This window comes from Sus scrofa, chromosome 10, assembly GCF_000003025.6.
Source record: "Sus scrofa isolate TJ Tabasco breed Duroc chromosome 10, Sscrofa11.1, whole genome shotgun sequence".
NCBI lineage: Eukaryota > Metazoa > Chordata > Mammalia > Artiodactyla > Suidae > Sus > Sus scrofa.
In genome coordinates, this window is record NC_010452.4 from 39,326,622 (window position 1) to 39,347,465 (window position 20,844).

The 20,844-nt window shown below is 39.9% G+C and overlaps 1 protein-coding gene across 13 annotated transcripts in view; it reads right to left on the reverse strand.

Moving 5' to 3' along the window:
- ARMC4 (armadillo repeat containing 4) overlaps positions 1 to 20,844 on the reverse strand; it is a 186,674-nt gene that overhangs the window by 50,199 nt on the left and 115,631 nt on the right. For all 13 annotated transcript variants that reach the window (XM_021064726.1, XM_021064716.1, XM_021064712.1 and 10 more), the window contains 2 exons: positions 11,903 to 12,091; positions 10,205 to 10,426 (listed from right to left, as the gene is read on the reverse strand). In XM_021064726.1, the coding sequence (XP_020920385.1) occupies positions 10,205 to 10,426; positions 11,903 to 12,091 (411 nt within the window). The remainder of the gene's footprint in view (positions 1 to 10,204; positions 10,427 to 11,902; positions 12,092 to 20,844) is intronic.

Sequence of the window (20,844 nt, forward strand, 5' to 3'; positions counted from 1 at the left end):
GAAAATCCATGAGATGATGTCAATTGATATAGAAAAACACTTGACAAAATCAGCATCTAGCCCTGATAAAAATTCTCACCCAAGTCGTGGTAGAAGAGAACTTCCCTAACCTGATAAATGGTACCCATGAAAGACCTACGGCTCATATTAAACTTAGTGGTGAAAAGACCGAATGCATTATCCCAAGATAAAGAGTAAGATCAAGATGTGCTGAGGGAAGGTAGTTGCCCGAATCTTGGGACAGAGGACAGTTAGAAGACCAAGAAGAGGCTATGTTAGAAAAAAACTTTGTAAATATTGAAGAAGAAGAAAAAAAAAAGAGTAAGATTAAGGCATCTGCTCTTACTGCTTCTTTCCAACACTGTACAGAGCTTCTGGTCAATGCAATTAGGAAAGAAAAAATAAATAAAAGCATCCAGTGTGGAAAAGAAGAAAAAGCCCTTATTTGCCGATGACACACTTATGTGAGAGGTTGGCGAACCACAACCTGTTTTTCGATGACTTACAGAATGAGGAATGGCTCTTGCATTTTTGTATGGTAGTCAATAATAGTAACAGCCACAACAATTGCAACAGAAAAAGAAAAAAGAATCTGCAACAGAGAGTGCATGCCACCCCCAAAGCCTAAAATATTTAGCATCTGGCCTTTTAGAGATAAAGTCTGTCTACACGGAAAATCTGATGGAATCTCCAAAAACCTACTAGAGTAAATAAGTAAATAACTTGCACCTAAATTGTAGGAGACAAGATTAATATATAAAATCAATTGTATTTCTATATAAAAGCAATAAACCATCAGAAATAGAAAATTTTAAAATACCGTTTATGGAGTTCCCATTGTGGCTCAGTGGTTAACGAATCCAACTAGGAACCATGAGGTTGCAGGTTCGATCCCTGGCCTTGATCAGTGGGTTAAGGATCCGGCGTTGCCGTGGCCTGTGTAGGTTGCAGATGTGGCTCGGAACCCATGTTGCTGTGGCTCTGGCATAAGCCGGTGGCTACAGTTCTGATTTGACCCCTGGCCTGGGAACCTCCATATGCTGTGGGAGCAGCCCAAGAAATGGCGAAAAGACAAAAAAAAAACCATTTACCTGTAGCGTCAAAAATACATAATCAGTTATATAGGGATAAATCTGACCAAAGACGTGAAAAACCCATTTGATGAAAACTAGAGAATATAGCTGCGATATTAAATAAAATCTAATTTAATGGAAAGAAGAGTCCTTTTTTATGGGTCAGAAGAGTCAGTATTGTTAAGATATCAATTCCCCCCCCCCAAGTCTATAGATTTAATGCCATTCCAATCGAAATTCTCTGGAAGCATTTCCTATAGAAAATTACAAACTAATTTTAAAGTTCATATGGAAATATAAAAGAACTAGAATAGTCAAAACAACTTTTAAACGACAATAAGTTAGGAAGGCTAACTATTTAATTACCTAGCTAACTTTAAGGCTTATTATAAAACTACAGGATTAAGACTGTGGTATTGGCATAAATATAGACAGATAGAACAAGGGAACAAAACACTGATTTTTCCAAAATTAAAAAATAAATTCAGTAGAGAAAGGGCAATCTTTTCAATAAATGATGCCCTTATGCTCCCCAAAATGCGCTTCAATTCATATCCAGCATCGTTTAAAAATTAACTCAAAATTGACCATTGACCATTTAAAAAAAAAGGTAAAAAAATGTGAACATTTCCCCAAAGGAGTTATGGAGCTAGCGTATAAACGCATCAAAATACATTCAACATTATTAGTCATTAGGGAAATTGGAATTGAAGTCATGAGATATCATTTCACACCTACTAGAACGTCTCAAATAAAAAAGACTGAACATACCAAGTGTTGGTAAGGATGCTTCCTATAAACTGCTGGTGAGAATGTAAAAATGGCACAACCACTTTGGGAAACTGGTTTGGCAGTTTCTTCAAAAGCTAAACATACACATGTCATATGATCCAGTCACTCACTCCTAGGCATTTACTCAAGAGCAATGGAGATACATGTCCATTCAAGACTTGTACAGGAATATCCATAGCAGCCTTATTTGTAATAACCCCAAAATGGAAATAACTCAAAAGTCCATCAACAAGCAAAAGGATAAGCAAATTGTGGAAAATCCATGTAATACTACTCAGCAATAGAAGAGGGAGCTATTGATACATTTGAGAACAGAGATGAATATGAAAATACCTGAGCTGAGTGAAAGCAGCCAACCAAAAAAAATCAAGCACATACTGTAGGATCCTATTTACATTAAATTCCAGAAAATGCTAATCTATGAAAATGAATCTGTATTGATAGAAAGCAGATCAGTGGTTGGCCCAAGACAGAAAGGGGCAGGAGAGGAGGTTTAGCAAGGGGTAGCATGAAACTTTGGGGGGGTCTTTATCTTGACTTGGTAATGATTTTGTGTGTGTGTGTGTGTGTGTGTGTGTGTACAGTATGTATATGTATATATGTCAAAACAACAAATTGTATACTTTAATTATGTGCATGTGTATGTTTTTCTTTCTCACTTTAAGGGAAAAGTGCAGGGAGTTCCCTTTGTGCTCAGCGGTTAATGAACCCAACTCGGAACCATGAGGATGCAGGTTCAATCCCTGGCCTTGCTCAGTGGGTTAAGGATCTGGCATTGCTGTGAGCTGTGCTGCAGGTCACCGACACAACTTGGATTCCATGTTGCTGTGACTGTGGTGTAGGCCGGCAGCTGTAGCTCCAATTTGACCCCTAGCCTGGGAACTTCCACATGCCACAGGAGCAGCCCTAAAAAGCAAAAAACAAAAAAACAAAAAACAAACAAACAAAAAAACCCCCACCCCCCAAAAAAAACCCAAAAAACAAAAAACAAAAAAGGAAAAGTACAAATACTGTAATAAGAAAAAAGCCAATCAGAAGCAGATCTGTGTATGATTCTATACGCGGTAGCATAATATATGCACCGATACCTAGTAATCCTACTAAGTAATTTAATTGCATTTTGATAAATGGACTATTCCCAGCGCTCCAGGGAATATCTGAAATGTGAGGAAGGTACTCAAAACTATAGTTACATAAAGAATTTTAATTAACAGACAATACTATAGTTCAAGCAAACATTAAGTGCTTAGACTTGGATTCAGACAATGTGAGTTTCTGGTTGACCTCAATACCTAAAGCCCATTTTCCTGATTCAAAAGCATTAGTGATGCTTTTCTTTCCCCGAGCCAGGCTTCAAAACCCAAGAGGCATGTCAGCTCCTGGGCTCACCCCCTGGTACTGTGGAACACCACCACACCTGCAGAGTCTGGGGACAGCCACAATGACCCTTTTGGCTCCACCCAGACTGAACTCCCCTCTCTGCCACTGCTGGGACCACTGCAGGTGGCGTTTCCTGCAGTCTCTTCAATTTCCTGCCTTCCAGAAAGTTACAGGTAGTTTTACCTGCCAGGTATGGACGTTGGCAAATACAAAACCAATGTCAGTGCGAGGAGGAGGGGGCTTCATGCCTTTTCTAGGTGCTCACCAATCTTTCTATTTGATCACTTTTTCTGTCTGAGGAAAGGGCTGGTCCTGCTCAGGTTTCCTGCCACTTCTTCCCCTCTTTCTGTCACTTCCCTAAGCTACAGTTTTGTTATAATTAGCAAATGACTTTAGTAGCTCTCCTAGACTGCTTATATTTTCATTAGAATTGCCAACAGCTCTGCTTCTATGTTCATAAGGTTTTGTGGAGTTCCTCTTGTGGCTCAGTGGTAACGAACCCGACTAGTGTCCATAAGGATGCAGGTTCGATCCCTGGCCTCGCTCAGCGGCTTAAGAATCTGGCTTTGCCATGAGCTGTGGTGAGGGTAACAGACTCAGCTCGGATCCAGAGTTGCTATGGTTGTGGTGTAGGCCGGCGGCTGCGGTTCCAATTTGATTCCTAGCTTGAGAACCTCCACATGCCATGGGTGTGGCCCTAAAAAGACCAAAAAAACAAAAAAAAAGGTGGGGGTTTTAATGATATAAGACCTTGGGCTGATACTGTGGAGAAGGAGTTCTATATGAAATCCTAAAGAGGATAAGATTGAATTATTCCTACCCCATTGTATTCACCAGAGCAGGGGATTTCTTTGTTCCTGAATTAGAGCTTCTTACTTGAGAGGTTCTACCACAAGGATTGTTTATTTTATCATAACTGAATTAGGAAATCCTTGTTGACTGCTTAGCAGTGTTCATTCCAGAACCCAGGTTAACCCACTGAATTCCCGAGACTTTTTTTTTTTTTTTCTTCAGGGCTGCACCTGTGGCACATGGAGGTTCCCATGCTAGGGTCAAATCAGAGCTGTAGCTGCTGGCCTCTGCCAGAGTCACAGCAATGCCAGATCCGAGCTGTGTCTGCAACCTACACCACTGCTCACGGCAACACCTGATCCTTCACTCACTGAGCGAGGCCAGGGATTGAACCTGCGTTCTCATGGATACCAGTCGGCTTCGTTACCTCTGAGCCACGACGGGAACTCCATGAATTTGCCTTAACAGCTCTTCTTCCTGGTCGTCATGCTCCATGAGAGCAAATGTCGATGTTTTCCAGGCTTCCCTAAACTCTCTGCCAAACACAACGTCTCCCTCCTTGCTCATGGCTTAATTCCTCTCCAGTGTTATTTCCCGAATCTTCCTTCTCCCCTGTCTCTGGACCTGAACTGCTGAATAAGAAAACCACTAACCACCTACTGCAAACTTGAAATGTAGCCAGTCCAAATTGAAATGTATCATAAGTGTAAAAGCACAGCCAGATTTTGAAGATTTAGTACCCCAAAAGACCATGTGAAATATTAGTTTATATTGATTGTATCCTGAAATAATAATACCTTGGATAGACTGGCTTAAATAAAGTATCTTACTACAACTAATGGTACCTTTTTATCTTTTCTGAAATCGGGGCTGCTACAAAATGTAATGTAATGAAGGTGGCTCACATTACATTTCTACTGGATAGCACTGCTCTAGACCTAAAATTCACACTGACCTTTTAAACGGAACATGTCAGAAACTGAGCTCAGTCTGTCCCAGTGCTCAAGCCTGCAGTTACCAGAGAACGTACATCAGTTGGCATGAGACAGCTACAATGCATAATATCAGCTGTTACTGCTGAGGAAACTGTACACACTAAGGAGCTAATTCTAGGAGCTCCCGCTGTAGCACAGTGGGTTAAGAATCCAACTGCAGCGTCTTGGGTTGCTGTGGAGGCATGGGATCAATCCCCAGCCCAGTGCGGTGGGTTTAAAGGATCTGCTGTTGCCACGGCTGTGGCGCAGGTGACAGCTGCAGCTTGGATTCCATCTCTGGTCCAGGAACTACCATAAGGTGCAGGTACAGCCATTAAAAAGAAAAAAAAAAAAAGCTAACTCTAGAGTAAATTACTTAGGAACAGGGTGTAGGACCTCGGTACTTGTCAGACAATCTGTGCACATTGCTCATGGGCAGCTGCAGGCATATTTGCAAGACTAGGAGATAACACTATACCATCATCCTGCAATATCCAAGGAGAGTTGGTTCCAGGACCTGCAAGGACACCAAAATCCATGGGTGTTCAAGTCCCTTATGTAAAGTGATATATTATTTACATATAACCTACACACACTGTCCCATATACTTTATTTATTTATTTATTTAATTTTTAGGGCTGCACCTACGGCATATGGAAGTTCCCAGGCTAGGGGTCCAGTTGGAGCTACAGCTGCCGGCCTATGATGCAGCCACAGCAAAGCAGGATCCCAGCCATGTCTTCGACCTACACCACAGCTCATGGCAACACTGGATCCTTAACCCACTAAGCAAGGCCAGGGATCAAACCCATGTTCCCATGGATACGAGTCAGGTTCATTACCACCGAGCTGCAACAGGAACTCCATATACCTTATTTTGTAGTTTGTTTTTATTCAGGTATAGTTGACTTACAGTGTTATATTAGTTTCAAGTATATAACATGGTGATTCACAATTTTTAAAGATATATTTCATTATAATTATTTTATAATATTGGCAATATTCCTCATGATGTATAGTACATCCTTGTAGCTTATTTATTTTATACGTAATAGTTTGTACCTTGGAATCCTCTACCCATATCTCACCCTCGCCCTCTCCCCTTCCCTTCTCTTTCCCTACTGTAACCACTAGTTTGTTCTCTGTATCTGTGAGTCTGCTTCTTTGTTGTTATATTCACTGGGTTGTTGTAATTTTTAGATTCCACATATAAGCAATATCATATAGTATTTGTCTTTCTCTGACTTATTTCACTTAGCATAAGGCCCTCCAAATCCATCCATGTTGTTGCAAATGGCAAAATTTCATTCATTTTTATGGCTGAGTTAACATCCTAGTGTTACACACACACACACACACACACACACACACACACACACATACCACACCCTGTTTATCCATTTATCTGTCAATGGACATTCAGGTTGCTTCCTTACCTCGGCTATTGTAAACAGGGCTGCTATGAACACTGAGATGCATATACCTTTTGGAAAGTTCTATTTTCAGTTTTTTAAGGAACCTCCATACTGTTTTCCATGGTGGCTGCACCAATTCAATTCCCACTAACAGTGTACAGGGGATCCTTTTTCTCTATATCCTTGCTAAATAACAAATAAAATTTGTTATTTGTGGTCTTTTTGACAATAGTCATTCTGACAGGTGTGAGGTAGTATCTCACTAAAGTTTTGATTTGCAATTTCTCTAATGATTAGTGATGCTGAACATCTTTTCATGTGCCTGTTGGCTGCTGCAATGTTTTTAAATCATCTCTAGATTATTTATACCACTTAATACAATGTAAATGACATGTAAATAGTTGCCAGCACACGTGGCAAATTCCTAGTTTTGTTTTTCCGCTTTTAAGGGCTGCGCTTGTGGCATATGGAGGTTCCCAGGCTAGGGGTCGAATCAGAGCTGTAGCTGCTGACCTATGCCACAGCCACAGCAACATGGGATCCAAGCCGTGTCTGTAACCTACACCACAGCTCATGGCAATTCCAGACCCTTAGCCCACTGAGCAAGGCTGCCAAGGATTGAACCTGTGTCCTCATGGATGCTAGTCAGATTCGTTAACTGCTGAGCCATGACGGGACCTCCCAACTAGTTTTGTTTTTTTGGAACTTGTTGAAATTTTTTTCTGAATATTTTCAATCAGGAGTTCCTGTTGTGGTGCAGAGGAAATGAATCCAACTAGGAACCATGAGGTTGCGGGTTCTATCCCTGGCCTTGTTCAGTGGATTAAGGATCCAGCATTGCCATGAGCTGCAGTGTAGGTCACAGACATGGCTCAGATCCTGTGTTGCTGTGCCTCAGGCCAGCAGCTGTAGCTCTGATTAGACCCCTAGCTTGGGAACCTCCATATGCAGCAGGTGCAGCCCTAAAGAACAAGAACAAAAAAAATGTTTTCAGTTAGTGCTTGGTTGAATCTATGGATGCAGAACCCACCAATATGAAGAGCCGACAGTTAGCATTTGACTAGAAAGGTGCTACAGCATTTAGGAACAAAAAGAGCCAGGGATCTGCCAAAGTAGTGGGTATAGTTCATACGCATTTAAAGTCATAAATGTTAGCAGTTATGCAATATGACACATTCACTGCAGGTACTTTAACCGCACTGATATGCCATATATTTTCCTGCATTCTCTTGGTTAATAGGATCTTCCTCTTCACTTAGCATGAAACCTAGTCATTTTTTACTCAACCCTTTCTTTGATTCCCCATGTCCAAGCAATGACCAAATCCCATTGATTCCACCAGCACCCAGTACACCACATCCACATTTTTTTACTCCTTGAAGAAAACCAGAGGAGGGAGACACGGGTCCTCATGTGTTCCCCAAAGCCCCACGAGGAAGAACCCACCCATCGTAAGGCCAGCCCCTGTATCATGACAGCCTGGCCTATAGTAAATGTATAAAAAATTCTTCTTTACAGTTATCCTCCAGTAGAAATAGCAGATATGGGAATGCAGGTAGGTGAGACAGTGAGGCCCTTAAGGTACCTTTAGCTGACTGGGTCAAGGCCTCCAGGGCAACAAACCTCGATTGCTTTGTTTCCTCTTTCCTGTCCCCTCACCCTAATCATTGTTACTGCTTCTTTCTCTGATCTATACAAACTGTGCAGATGGGAGAACATAGTTTCAACACTCCTGGGCAGAATACAATTCGTAAGTGATTTGGGATGACCTCTTGACTTTATAAGAGGAAATAAGTGAGAGTGGCATGTGCACCTGGCCTATATGCCAACTGAACGGTAATATGTAAACCTTATTAAACTTGAAAACTTTCAGAGTAGTCTGGAAATTCTCTTCTGAAAGTAACTGGCAATTGTCTATAGCCCAGAAATTCTCTTCTGAAAGTAACTGGCAGTTGTCTACAGTCCAGAAATTCTCTTCTGAAAGTAACTGGCAATTGTCTACAGTCCAGAAATTCTCTTCTGAAAGTAACTGGCAATTGTCTACAGTCCAGAAATTCTCTTCTGAAAGTAACTGGCAATTGTCTACAGTCCAGAAATTCTCTTCTGAAAGTAACTGGCAATTTTCTAAGCATGTTACACGTCAGACACTTTACCAGACTACTTTTATGGATTCATTTTTTAAAAAAGTCTTTAGGGTATATAGACTGTCCTTGTTCAATAAGAGAATGTATAATTTTAAATTAGAAACATCTTCTTGTTTGAAGTGTGACCATAATGACATAGAAGTGATGGTATTTTTATCATTTTTAGCAATGTGAAATTAACATTCCAGTATATTTTTTCATAATTAACTTTTAAAAATTAGTGCTTAGTTTAAAAGGTGCTTTTATGCCAATTTTTTCCTTGAAAAAACTAATTTGGCCTAACTTATGTGCTCTAAAAATAGATTTATAATGGAAAGATTGACATATTTAAATGTAAATTGGGCTTAATTTCAGAAAAATTAACATCATATTCTTCAGCTGTAATAGGCTTAAAGGATAAATTAAAATAATCACCTCAAAAGAATTACCAACTGGCATTTTGAGTCTTATTTCTAAGATGTTTCATATTCAGCATATATATGTTAGACAAAACATGACTAACTGAAGATTTTATTAGCTTGTGTCTAAAAAAAACCAAGGTAACTTTGGACATACATTGCAAAATATAAATGTATCTGGCTGTCATAGGCTCCATATTGAAATAATAGACCATGAAATTATATTCCACAAGGAAACAAGCTATAGAAAGAATTTGAATTTTAAGTCAATTTTTCCTAATCCTTGTAAGCTGTTCATGTATTTTTATATTTATTGTCATTAAAATATCCCATTCAGAAGCTCTAGGTGATGTCCAACATACAGATACATCAAAGTCTATGTTCAGAAAACTTTCCTACCTGGATATTAGTTGAAGGCAAAGAAAATTTGACACACAGATTTTTTTTGGGGAAAAAAAAACCCCACATCTTTGAATCGGTTCTTTGCATATGGTTAAGACTGGCAAGCCTGGGAGTTCCTGCCATGGCTCAGAGGGTTATGAACCTGACATACTGTCTGATCCCTGGCCTCACTCAGTGGGTTAAGGATCCAGTGTTGCCGCAAGCTGTGGTGTCGGCTGGCAGCTGCAGCTCTGGTCCATTTCCCAGCCTGGGAACTTCCATATGCCACAGGTGTGGCTCTAAAAAAGGCAAAAAAAAAAAAAAATTGGCAAGACTATCTAGTTGCTGTTTGTCAGCCCCTTTGCTGTATATTTGGTGCCTGTACTTTATCATTTAAATGCTAAGTAAACAAAATATGAAACAGAATTATGAACACTGTTGATTGTTCATCTATTATGCCTTTTTTCTTTTGTGGCCACACCTGAGGCATGTGGAAATTCCTGGGCCAGGGCTCGAAGCCATGCTACAGCAATAACCCAACACTGGATCCTTAACCCACTAAGCCATATGAGAACTCTGTACACTATACCTTTTCTTGAATCAAATTCAAATTATGGGACAATTATTTAATTGAGTAAATTTTATATTCTTTGATTTCGAAAAATTCTATCTCCATGCAACTTTTCTGCAGCACAAAACACGGTAACCATACCACACAGCTCATTTGCAGCCATGACTCAACAAGTGGGCAGTTTCGTGTGTTCAAATACCCCCTTCAGTAAAATTTAACATTATGTTTCTTCCCAGCCTCCACTGACCTAACTCGGACTACACCACACAGTTGATCAACAGTACCTTCACAGCGCCGTTCTCGTGCATGGTGATGCAGTTGTCAGCATTTTCTGAGAGCTGGTACAAAGCCTGAGCTGTCGCTCTGTGCACGTTGGTGTCACTGGACTTCAGGTAACGCACCAACGGAGCCACTGCCTTGTGCTCCCCGAAGGCCACTCTGTTTCGGCCCCACATACAGCAACGTGAAATAGCTTCGGCCAGGTGACGCCTCAGCTTGTCATTATTCTGCACAAGGAAAAGCAAGTGTGGTGTGTGCATTGTAATGACCCCGTGAGATCACGTTTATGCTCTAGATGTTTATTACTGCTGGCCACTCGGGCGGTGCCTGGATGGAAACTAGTCTTTTTGTGGGTCACCAGTGGATCAAGGCTCAACCTGGCATTTTCTTTTTATGGACCGAAGGCAGGACATGCACTCAAGGGTGATCAGGTGTCTGGCATTAGTTATTGGCTTAAGCCTCCATTTCCTTTTGAGTAAGTCTACTCACAAGGCAGAATTACAGATTGGCATGTGGTTGAGGAATAAATTAAGGAATATTGGACACTCTTAGGGGAGGCTTCAGTTAACTAGGGTAAACGAATGAATTCTACTTCATGCTAGGAATGCTGCTCATCAGTGATACACCTTGATTTCCAAGAGGGAGAAGACAACACAGTAAATTGTGTATTTTGTTGTTGGTGGTGGTCCTTTTAGGGCTGCGCCTGCAGCATATGGAGGTTCCCAGGCTAGGGGTCAAATCGGAGCTGCAGCTGCTGGCCTATGCCACAGCCACAACAATGCCAGATCCAAGCCGCATCTGTGACTTACACCACAGCTCATGGAAACCCCAGATCCTTAACCCACTGAACAAGGCCAGGGATTGAACCCACAACCTCATGGTTCCTAGTCAGATTAAACAATGTATTGTTTATTTGGACCATATGCTTCTTTGTGTCTGCAATTACCTCATATACGTACAGTATAACTGAATAACATTTCTGTATGCAATTACCGTGTATAGGTGTAACATAACTGAATAACGCTATAGTTTTCTCTTTATTAATGGCACTATCCTCTTGGTTCAGGCCACAATTTGGTGTCCTTAACTGAGTCTGGCAGATATTCTCAAGAACTCAGTGTTAGTCTGGCCCTAAATATTTTCTAGACCAAGCAGGCTGCCAGTGATTGAACTTCTGCTCTATGGCTTTTCTGCGGTCCAAGCTATGCTCCAATCCCTCTGTCATGGTGAAGCCATTCTCTCTCAAGGCTGCTTGTTCTATCTGGCACAGCTCTGGATGAATAACACAGTGATTGCCAAAGTTTTCTAGCTCAAGGATGCCACCGACCCAAGCTTGCTAAGCTGGGGGAGGAGCATTTACCTTCTCAAGTTGGCATGAACGATTATCTTAAGGCTCATAAATAATGATGAGAGTGAAGAAGATGCTAGTTTAGATTTCTACAATAACATTTATATTTGCCACCATCTTACTTGCCAGTGATAAACAAAAGGACCTTGAATATTAATATTATACAATTTCAAATACATCTTCACACTGATTAGTCTCAGAGAAATGAAATGAGTTCACCAAGATCTTATACATCCTAAGTGATGGATATTAAACTTGAATCCAGGTCGGTGGATTTTAAGCTCATTGCTTTTGCCACTATACTGTGATATCTTACGACAACATGCATTTTGAAATAAAAAGGTGTGTTACTTACTGTATTTGCTAGTTTGGACAATAAAGGGACAACTCCGTGATCTGTGATAACAGCTAAATTTTCTTCGTCTTTGGCTATATTGGTAATAGCAGCACACACACTTGCCAAAACTTCTTTATTATCTGATTTCAGTAAATTGACCACGAGTTCCAAACCACCAACAAAGGAACGAACCATTTCTCCAGCATCCTAGACAACAATAAAAATAAGGATGGTATCAAAAGGAAGCCTATATTTAGCATTTTTAAAAAAGTAATGATGACAAGGCTGTGAGGTATACATTTGGCATGAAAAATAAATTCAGCTGAATTTATATGTTATATAAAAGTTCTATGTGTGTATGTATAACACACAGACGATTCAGTTTCAACAGATATCTATTGAACGACTATTACGTGAGAGTCACTGTGATAACTACTGGGGTTATTGAAGTGAATAAACACAACTGAGTCTTATTATTTGCAGTAACTAAGTTCTATTAAATCATCACAGAAATGGAATTAGCTAATACTGAACATTGCTCCTAAGGGAGAAACAGGGTTAAGTTTCGGCAAGTCCCTGGTCACACTGTCATCAACTGGTCAATACATTACCTCATTTCATGTGTGTTTCTGTTTAAAGACATCTCATTGCATATGCTCTTAATTCATTAACACTGAACCCACAGATAACACACTGTACTCAATACTCATGCCTGAATGAAGCTTATCTATCTTCTCTGTGAGGCAAATCATGCCTTCTTGCACTTAGGACTCCGGACAGCATATCAATCAGCACTAAGCACGTGGGTCATTTTTAAAAATTTTTTTTGGGGGGGGGCTCCCCTGTGGCATATGGAGTCCCTGGCTCCAGATCTGAGCTCCAGTTGCAACCTATGCCACAGCTGTGGAAGTGCCAGATTCTTAACCGACCGTGCCAGGCTGGGAATTGAACCTACATCCTGTAAGCTGTGCCACAGGTCACAGATACTGTGGCTGTGGTGTAGGCTGGCAGCTGCAGCTCTGATTCTGCTCCTAGTCTGGGAACTTCTATATGCCGTGGTGTGGCCCTAAAAAGAAAAAAAAAAAGCTATGGGGGGATAGCAAAGGAGCCTGAACCTAGTCTCCATCACTGAAAAGAGCAGAAATGGCATCCTAAGAATTATAAAATTAGAAATGCTACCCTGGCCTGTATCTCTGTCCTAAAAGACCAAGAAATCTCATTTTAGCTTAAAATGAACAATATAAAAAGACCATAGTCAATTTCTCTAGAGAGTTACTATAAGAAGAAAAAATGAAAAAAAAAGAAAATTATAGAAAGTGTATAATTAGAATTATTAAAGCTCATAAATTAGGCGATTAGTAAAAAAACATTTTTTTTTTCTTTTACGGCTGCAGGTACAGCCTATGGAAGTTCCCAGGCTAGGTGGTAGATTCAGAACTGCAGTTGCTGGCCTAACTACAGCCATAGTACCGTGAGATCCAAGCCACATCTATGACCTATACCACAGCTCGTGGCAATACTAGAACCTGAACCCACTGAGCAAGACAAGGGATTGAACCTGAATCCTCATGGATACTAGTCAGGTTGGTTTCTGCTAAACCACAATGGGAACTCAATTAAAAACCATTTTTTTAAAGAGAAGTAAAAGATCCATAAAGAGTTAGAAATAAAATATTCATTTTTATCTACTCAATACTGTACAATAACCTATATGGGAAAAGAATCTGTGAAAAGAAATGGATATATGTGTAGATACAACTGATTTATTTTGCTGTATTCCTGAAACTAATACAACTTTGTATGTCAACTCTACTCCAATAAAAAATTTTAAAAATAAAGATTCATTTTGGAAATAAAGAGTAAACTAGAAGGAACAAAGGAATGAATTAACAAATAGGAAATATCTTTAAATAAATAGAAAGTGGGAAAACTCCAAAGTGATGGAAAAAGAGCTAATTAAAAACTTCGAGAACAAACAGAGAAGATCTAATGTACATATGGTAAGAGGCCCTAAGAAGGAAACAGCAATACAAGAGAGCACAATTTTAAAAACTAATTCAAGAAGACTCTCTCCTGAAATAAATAAAACCTGAGAATATATTGAAAAGTTACTCAATATACCAGGGAAAACGGGCTCAGAATTGGCTAACATAAAGACATATACAACTGCTGGACTTTAATAAAAAAGAAAAAGAGGAGTTCCTGTTGTGGCTCAGTGGTTAATGAATCTGACTAGGAACCACTGAGGTTGCAGGTTCAATCCCTGGCCTTGCTCAGTGGGTTGAGGATCCGGCGTTGCTGTGAGCTGTGGTGTAGGTCGCAGATGTGGCTCAGATCTGGCGTTGCTGTGGCTGTGATATAGGCCAGTGGCTATAGCTCCGATTAGACCCCTAGCTTGGGAACCTCCATATGCCTCGGGAGCAGCCCTAGAAAAGGCAAAAAGACAAAAAAAAAAAAAAAAAAAAAAGAAAAGAAAAAGAAAAAGATTCTTTGGTCTTCTAAGCAAAATGACTAAGTCACTTCTAAGGAAAAGAATAAGCTATCCTTAGACTTTCCAGAAGAAACGTTTTATGCAGAGAGTAACATATGTCAGCTACTCAAGAGAAATTGTGCATCAAGTTTCTCACACGCAGCCAAAATGACCTTCAAGGGTAAAACTGTTATAAACATGGAAGATTTGGGGGAGTGATGTTATTTAACACAGGCCCTCCCCAAAGACTACACTTGAGACCAAGTGTCAGATCTCCAAAAAGAATAAAAAGACACTGATAAGAAATGGAATACTACTCAGCCATAAAAAACCAAAATAATTCCCTTTGCAGCAACATGGATGGAACTAAAGACCCTCATACTAAGTGAAGTAAGTCAGAAAGAGAAAGACAAATACCACATACTATCACTTATATGTGGAATCTAATATATGGCACAAGTGAACCTCTCTACAGAAAAGAAACAAACTCATGGACTTGGAGAACAGACTTGTGGTTGCCAAAGGGGAGGCGGAGGTGGGTGGGATGGACTGGGAGTTTGGGGTTAGTTGATGCAAACTATTGCATTTGGGGTGGATAAGCAATGAGATCCTGCTATACAGCACAGGGAACTCTATCCAATCACTTGTGATAGAACATGATGGAGGATAATGTGAGAAAAAGAATGTGTGTATATATGACTCAGTCACTTGGCTATACAGCGGAAATTGACAGGACATTGTAAATCAACTGTCATAGAAAGAAGAAAAATCTTAAAAAAAAAAAAAGACACTGACAAGAAGATGGCAGATTTCTTAAAATCCTTTACTGGCTTCATTTCCTTCAGGATAAGGTCTACATGGCCTCCCTGACATGTATCTTCCCAGACTAACTCAGCAGCACTGAGTCTGCTTTCACACTATATATACTCTTTTGCATAAACTGTACTCCACCTCTAGGATTACAGCTGCTCCCTACAGCACCATGGTCTTTTATATCCTGGACCAAGTTATCTTCTTTAGCTGGAGGTTCGCCCTACTGAACTTACCCACTCCTACTCAGCCCTGAAAACTCTGACTCAGCTTTCAACAGCAGCTTGACTAAAAACTCCTCTGTTGAAATTGCCCCCCTCTTTCTCAGCGTGGGTCACCTCTCCCCTCCTTCTTGTGGATGGTTTTCTCCAGAACCCACGTCCTCATTCTCACGTGGGCACATCTGGATTTTGTTGGGCTGCCGAATTCTCACACGCAGGCTTCTGCAGAGAGCGCCTCCAACCAGAGGTAAGACTTGACCAGCCTAACCCTATCCTGGAAGACTCCTCCCTCACCAATTATTTGTCTAGGGCTGGGCTGGATGTGGCTAATGAGTTCTGCGATGACGATGCCCAGGGATCGTCAGGATGCCGTGAATGGCAGAACAGAAAGAGGATAATAAGAGCCGGGTCCTCGCAGACATCGCGGAGCTGTTGGATCAACTAAGCCTGAGGTCAGATTTGGTTATTTAAAACTCAAGGCTTTTATGGCTATTTTTTTTTTCCCTCACATTGTAATTATTTTCTTATGGGTCCTTTCCTCACTCACGTGTGAGTTCTCCGAGAATGGTTCTACTTGTTTTCTTTGACTCTCACTCAGAATATGGTTTGGTGCCTGCCACTCAGAAGACTTTTAATAAATGTTTGTTTGTTGGAAGTCCCGTCGTGGTGCAGTGGTTAACGAATCCGACTAGGAACCATGAGGTTGTGGGTTTGATCCCTGCCTTTGCTCATTGTGTTAAGGATCTGGTGTTGCCGTGAGCTGTGGTGTAGGCTGCAGACGTGGCTCGGATCCTGCATTGCTGTGGCTCTGGCGTAGGCTGGTGGCTGCAGCTCCGATTCGACCCCTAGCCTGGGAACCTCCATATGTCGAGGGGGCGGCCCAAGAAATGGCAAAAAGACAAAACAAACAAACAAACAAAGAGTGTTCGTCTGTGAGATGGAGTGTAAATGGATTGGATCAATTAGCCTCCCAGTCTAGCGACTTGCTGGTCCCTCACTGCTTTCTCACTGGGGCCACTGGGAAGAATAACAAAAGTGATGGCATCTGCCTCTGATCCAAGAGCTTCCTCAGGTGCCTGGTATGATACACAGGAGCTGGGGTCCCAGTGAGGTCATGGGCTTGGCTCCCTGGGGCCTTGGAACCTCCGTCATCTGTGGGGCAGAGTCACCTGTGTGACTCAAGCCTATAGGCCTCTCTAAAATTTGCATTTGTTCTGAAAGTGAGACTTCCTTCTTTTTCTGTTCTCTTTTTCAGGTTTAAAGATTTTAAGCACATGACGCCTTGCCTCACATACTGTCTATGGAAAGGGAGACAGTATATTTGAGGATGGAAAGATAATTACTCTGCCAAAATTGTCTTGCACTAGTGCTAAGCGACTGGGCAAAGTCACCACGTTTTCCACCTTCTCACATGTCTTAAAAAAACAGTCTTTGCCAGTTTCACCACTGGTACAATATTGGTTATGGACAAATCAGATTTTCATCTGTAATGGAAAACTCTTTAGTAATAATCATGACAATAGTAATAATAGTAAGACAACAACAGCCTAATTTTTTTTTTTTTTTTTTTTTTTTTTTTTGCAGGGCACAAAGACTTCCACATATATTATCTCATCTGAGCCTCATAGCTCTACTTTAAGGAAACATCACATCCTCATTTTATAGGCCGAAAGGCCAAAGGTTCGTGCACACTTAACAATGAAACCAAAAAGCCACGTTAGATCTCCTGATTTCTCATTTAGTGTCTTTCCACTACACACCTTGTACTTGGAAGTACCAACAATTGTGGCTGTCATAATAAAGCTAGTTTATAAACCATCAGAAGAAGCTTCCCAATTTAGAGGGTTAATAATTCCAAAAGAGATGGAGCTATTTTGCCAATGACATTTCCTAAGAAAAACAAAAACCATAATTGAAAAAGAGAATATGAAACGCCTCATACTGCTACTAAAGCTTCAATAGCTGAATAAGTAGGAAGAGAGAAGTTCAAATCAAATGAAATTAAGTCAAATATACAAATAAGATGAAAATGTAAAGCTGCAAAATATTTTTGGTTAAAATTCAACTTATAGGAAAACGAAGACATTATCATTTACAGATTAATGAATAAAACAGAAAACTGGATGCTTGCACAGAGCAATCAAACTAATGGGGTTAAAATTCTCTCTCTTGCCTCTAGCAAAAAGAACCGGCCGCTTTCTGATGAGGTGAGATACACATAATGCAATTTTAAAATACAAGCAAGGCTAGTGTAACATGACTTAAGACAAAAATTTTTTACCATAAGGGCTATAAAAACACTGCTCTGTGCCATATAGAGACCACACTATGCATAATATAGTATTTGAAAGAGATTTAAAAATAGCATATTGCATATAAAAAATTTCAAAAATGCCACATACACATTAGAATAGCATGTCAGAGAAATCAAAACTGAACAGGCAAATCTTGTCCTAAAAGCTATAGTCAATAAATTGCTCTTCAGATTCTAAGTACATCTATATATCTATAGAAACCAAAGGAGAACAGACAGTGTGGTTCTAACACATAAGATCCTTGTTCTGTTCCTAGCAGTTAAGTCCTACAGCTTAATGTGTATATATATACACACACATATATATCCAGTATATATACATCAGGGGTGTGTGTGTGTGTGTGTGTGTGTGTGTGTGTGTGTGTATTATATAATACATATACCAGATTTAGAAATTACCTTACATTTTCGTCTTTTTTTGGGGGGGGGGGTCGCACCTGCGGCACATGGAGGTTCCCAGGCTAGGGGTCTAATTGGAGCTGTAGCCACCAGCCTCTGCCAGAGCCACAGTAACGCCAAAGCCACAGCAATGCCAGATCTGAGCCACATCTGTGACCTACACCACAGCTCACAGCAACACTGGATCCTTAACCCACTGAGCGAGGCCAGGGATCAAACCCGCAACCTCACAGTTCCTAGTCAGATTCGTTTCCGCTGCACCACCATGGGAACTCCAACCTTACATTTTCAAATGTAGTTCTTCAAAAATTAAAAGGAGAACATCCATTCTTATTCCTTTCTTTCCAAACTGAAGGAAAAAATTAATTTCAGGTAAAATAAATGTTACAGTGGCTCACAGTCTGGATTTATGTAGCAGAAAATGCATTAAACTTTGAAGGTGGCTTTATCCAATTAATTCACAAGATGAATTTTTAAAAAAGTTAATGGTTCAGATTTTCTTCTACTTCCTTACCCTAATTTAAGATAATTTTCTTAAATATCACCGTCAACTGTGATTTTCCCATTTTACCATGTCCTGTGCTGATTCTGCTTTAGACTCAGCATTCTGTTAATGAAGAGGTTTAAATTGTGAAGCTCCGCTGTGTATTTAGAGGCTTATGGAGATAATTAAATGCTGTTTTTAACCAATGATGTATTTGGAAGAAGTTTATAAGTACAAGGTGCTAAACACATGTAAAGTCATATTATCATAACGTAGCAATTATATGTAAATCCACTGTGTGTATATGCATATATATATACTTAATTTTAAAATATACATATTTAGAATTATTCCCACTTGTACTCAATAACTTAGAGACTAAGATGGGCAACCAGTTTCTGGTTAAGAGCCAATCAGATGCTTCTGAACCGTGAGTTGTGTAGCTGAGGCTAAGAACAATTATTGAAACCATAATCTTGACTGACAAAAAATTAACTGTACAAAATACTGCACTTCAAAACAACAACAACAACAACAACAACAACAACAACAGAGAGTCTCCAGTTTATGAAGAGGTTATTTTCCAAAAGTCACTTGTTGGGTCTGTTATATCACATTTTTCTATAAATATGTGATTAGCTTCCCAGTTCATCGGACAAGGCTCTTTATCCTATGATGAACGTGAAATATAACATTCCACTACCTGCAATCAATCCTCATTTTCATGAATGTTCTTTTCACATTTGAAGCCAGCTCCCTGGCCTTCCTCACCTTCTGTGTGAACCTTTAACTCATGTTCATAGTTAATGGTTTTCATCGGTCTCCCCTCTCATTTATCACAGTGCCTCTGAAAACATACCTGGAGTTTAACACAGTTCCAGATGTGGTCTGATGGGAGCAGAGTGTGGCAGAGTCCTCACTTCCTGTTATCTTGACATTGCTTCTGCTAGTGTGGCTGCGTCAGTATCTGATTTGTTCATGTTAAGCTCTGTGGCTAGCCAAAATCCCTGTATCTTTTACAAGTGAATTACTATACAGCCAGAACTCTCATATTCTGAACTTAGGGGGAATTCTTCCTACTTTTTACTGCATAAATTGGGTTGAACAATTTTCATGGAAAAGAGATAAGCTTTTAAAGGTTAAGCTTCACAGTGTTACATGGTAATATTTATCGATTTTTATACAATACTTTGAAAAACCAAGCAAGTTACCTGGGATGTTTCAAGGTAAATAATTTATCCAAGAATTTTCACCCCTAAAAAAATTCCTTAGGGAGGCAAAAAAAAAAAAACAACAACAAAAAACAAAACCCCAAACCAAACAGTTAATAAGGCTGTAGTTCTCAAACTTTGTGGCACATTAGAATTACCTAGGGGAACTTTTAACATTCCTTCAGCTCAAGTTGCACCCTCTGCCAATTAAGTCAGAATGTCTGGTGGTGGGAGCCAGCATCCATAAAGATCTCTAGGTGGTGCCAATGTGCATCAAAGTTTGGAAACCACTGGTTTCAGAGTTTAAGTCATGAAGTGAGAATGGCTGGGAGCATTGCTTGGTTTCATCACTGTTATCACTGTTAGCTCTATGGCTTTGAGCCAGCTACTTAACATCTCTTAGCTTCAATTGCCTCCTCTGTACAGTGGTCCTTGTATTTATCTTTTGAGAGCTGTTAGATAACAACATACTTGGCATATGATAATAGATGGTTTTGGTGCTATCATTTTCTAATTATTTTGAAAATGTACTTTTACCAATAATTTGCACAACTAAAATACCAACTTGATGAATAACCACTTGAAGTTCATTTGATGCCACACATCATTCATCCTTGTGAATGTGTTTAATATGCATACCTCACGTAACAACAAACGTTTCACTACATAGTCAATCCTGTTTTAGAATCCAAAGAAGAATGAGTTGACACAAATATATCTTTGGTTGTCCCTAGATAATAAATCTATGTACGTGTATATCATTAAAACCGCTTTCATCCATCCATTTATCCATCCATTTTTTCATTTGACAAATGAGGAGCCTCAGAAATGTAAGGTACTATTTTGTGCTATGGGATTCAAAATAAATAAGATCTGGATCAGGGGTTCTCAGCCTTGGTGTCACATTATAATCACCTGGGGTGATGTCTTTAAAAATATGAAGGCCTCAGTCAATATACAGAACGAGGGTTAAGGCTCTTGCATGAGAGTATCTGTTTTAAAGCTCTGAAGATAATGTGTATCCAGATGGGAGAATAACCAATTTGGATAA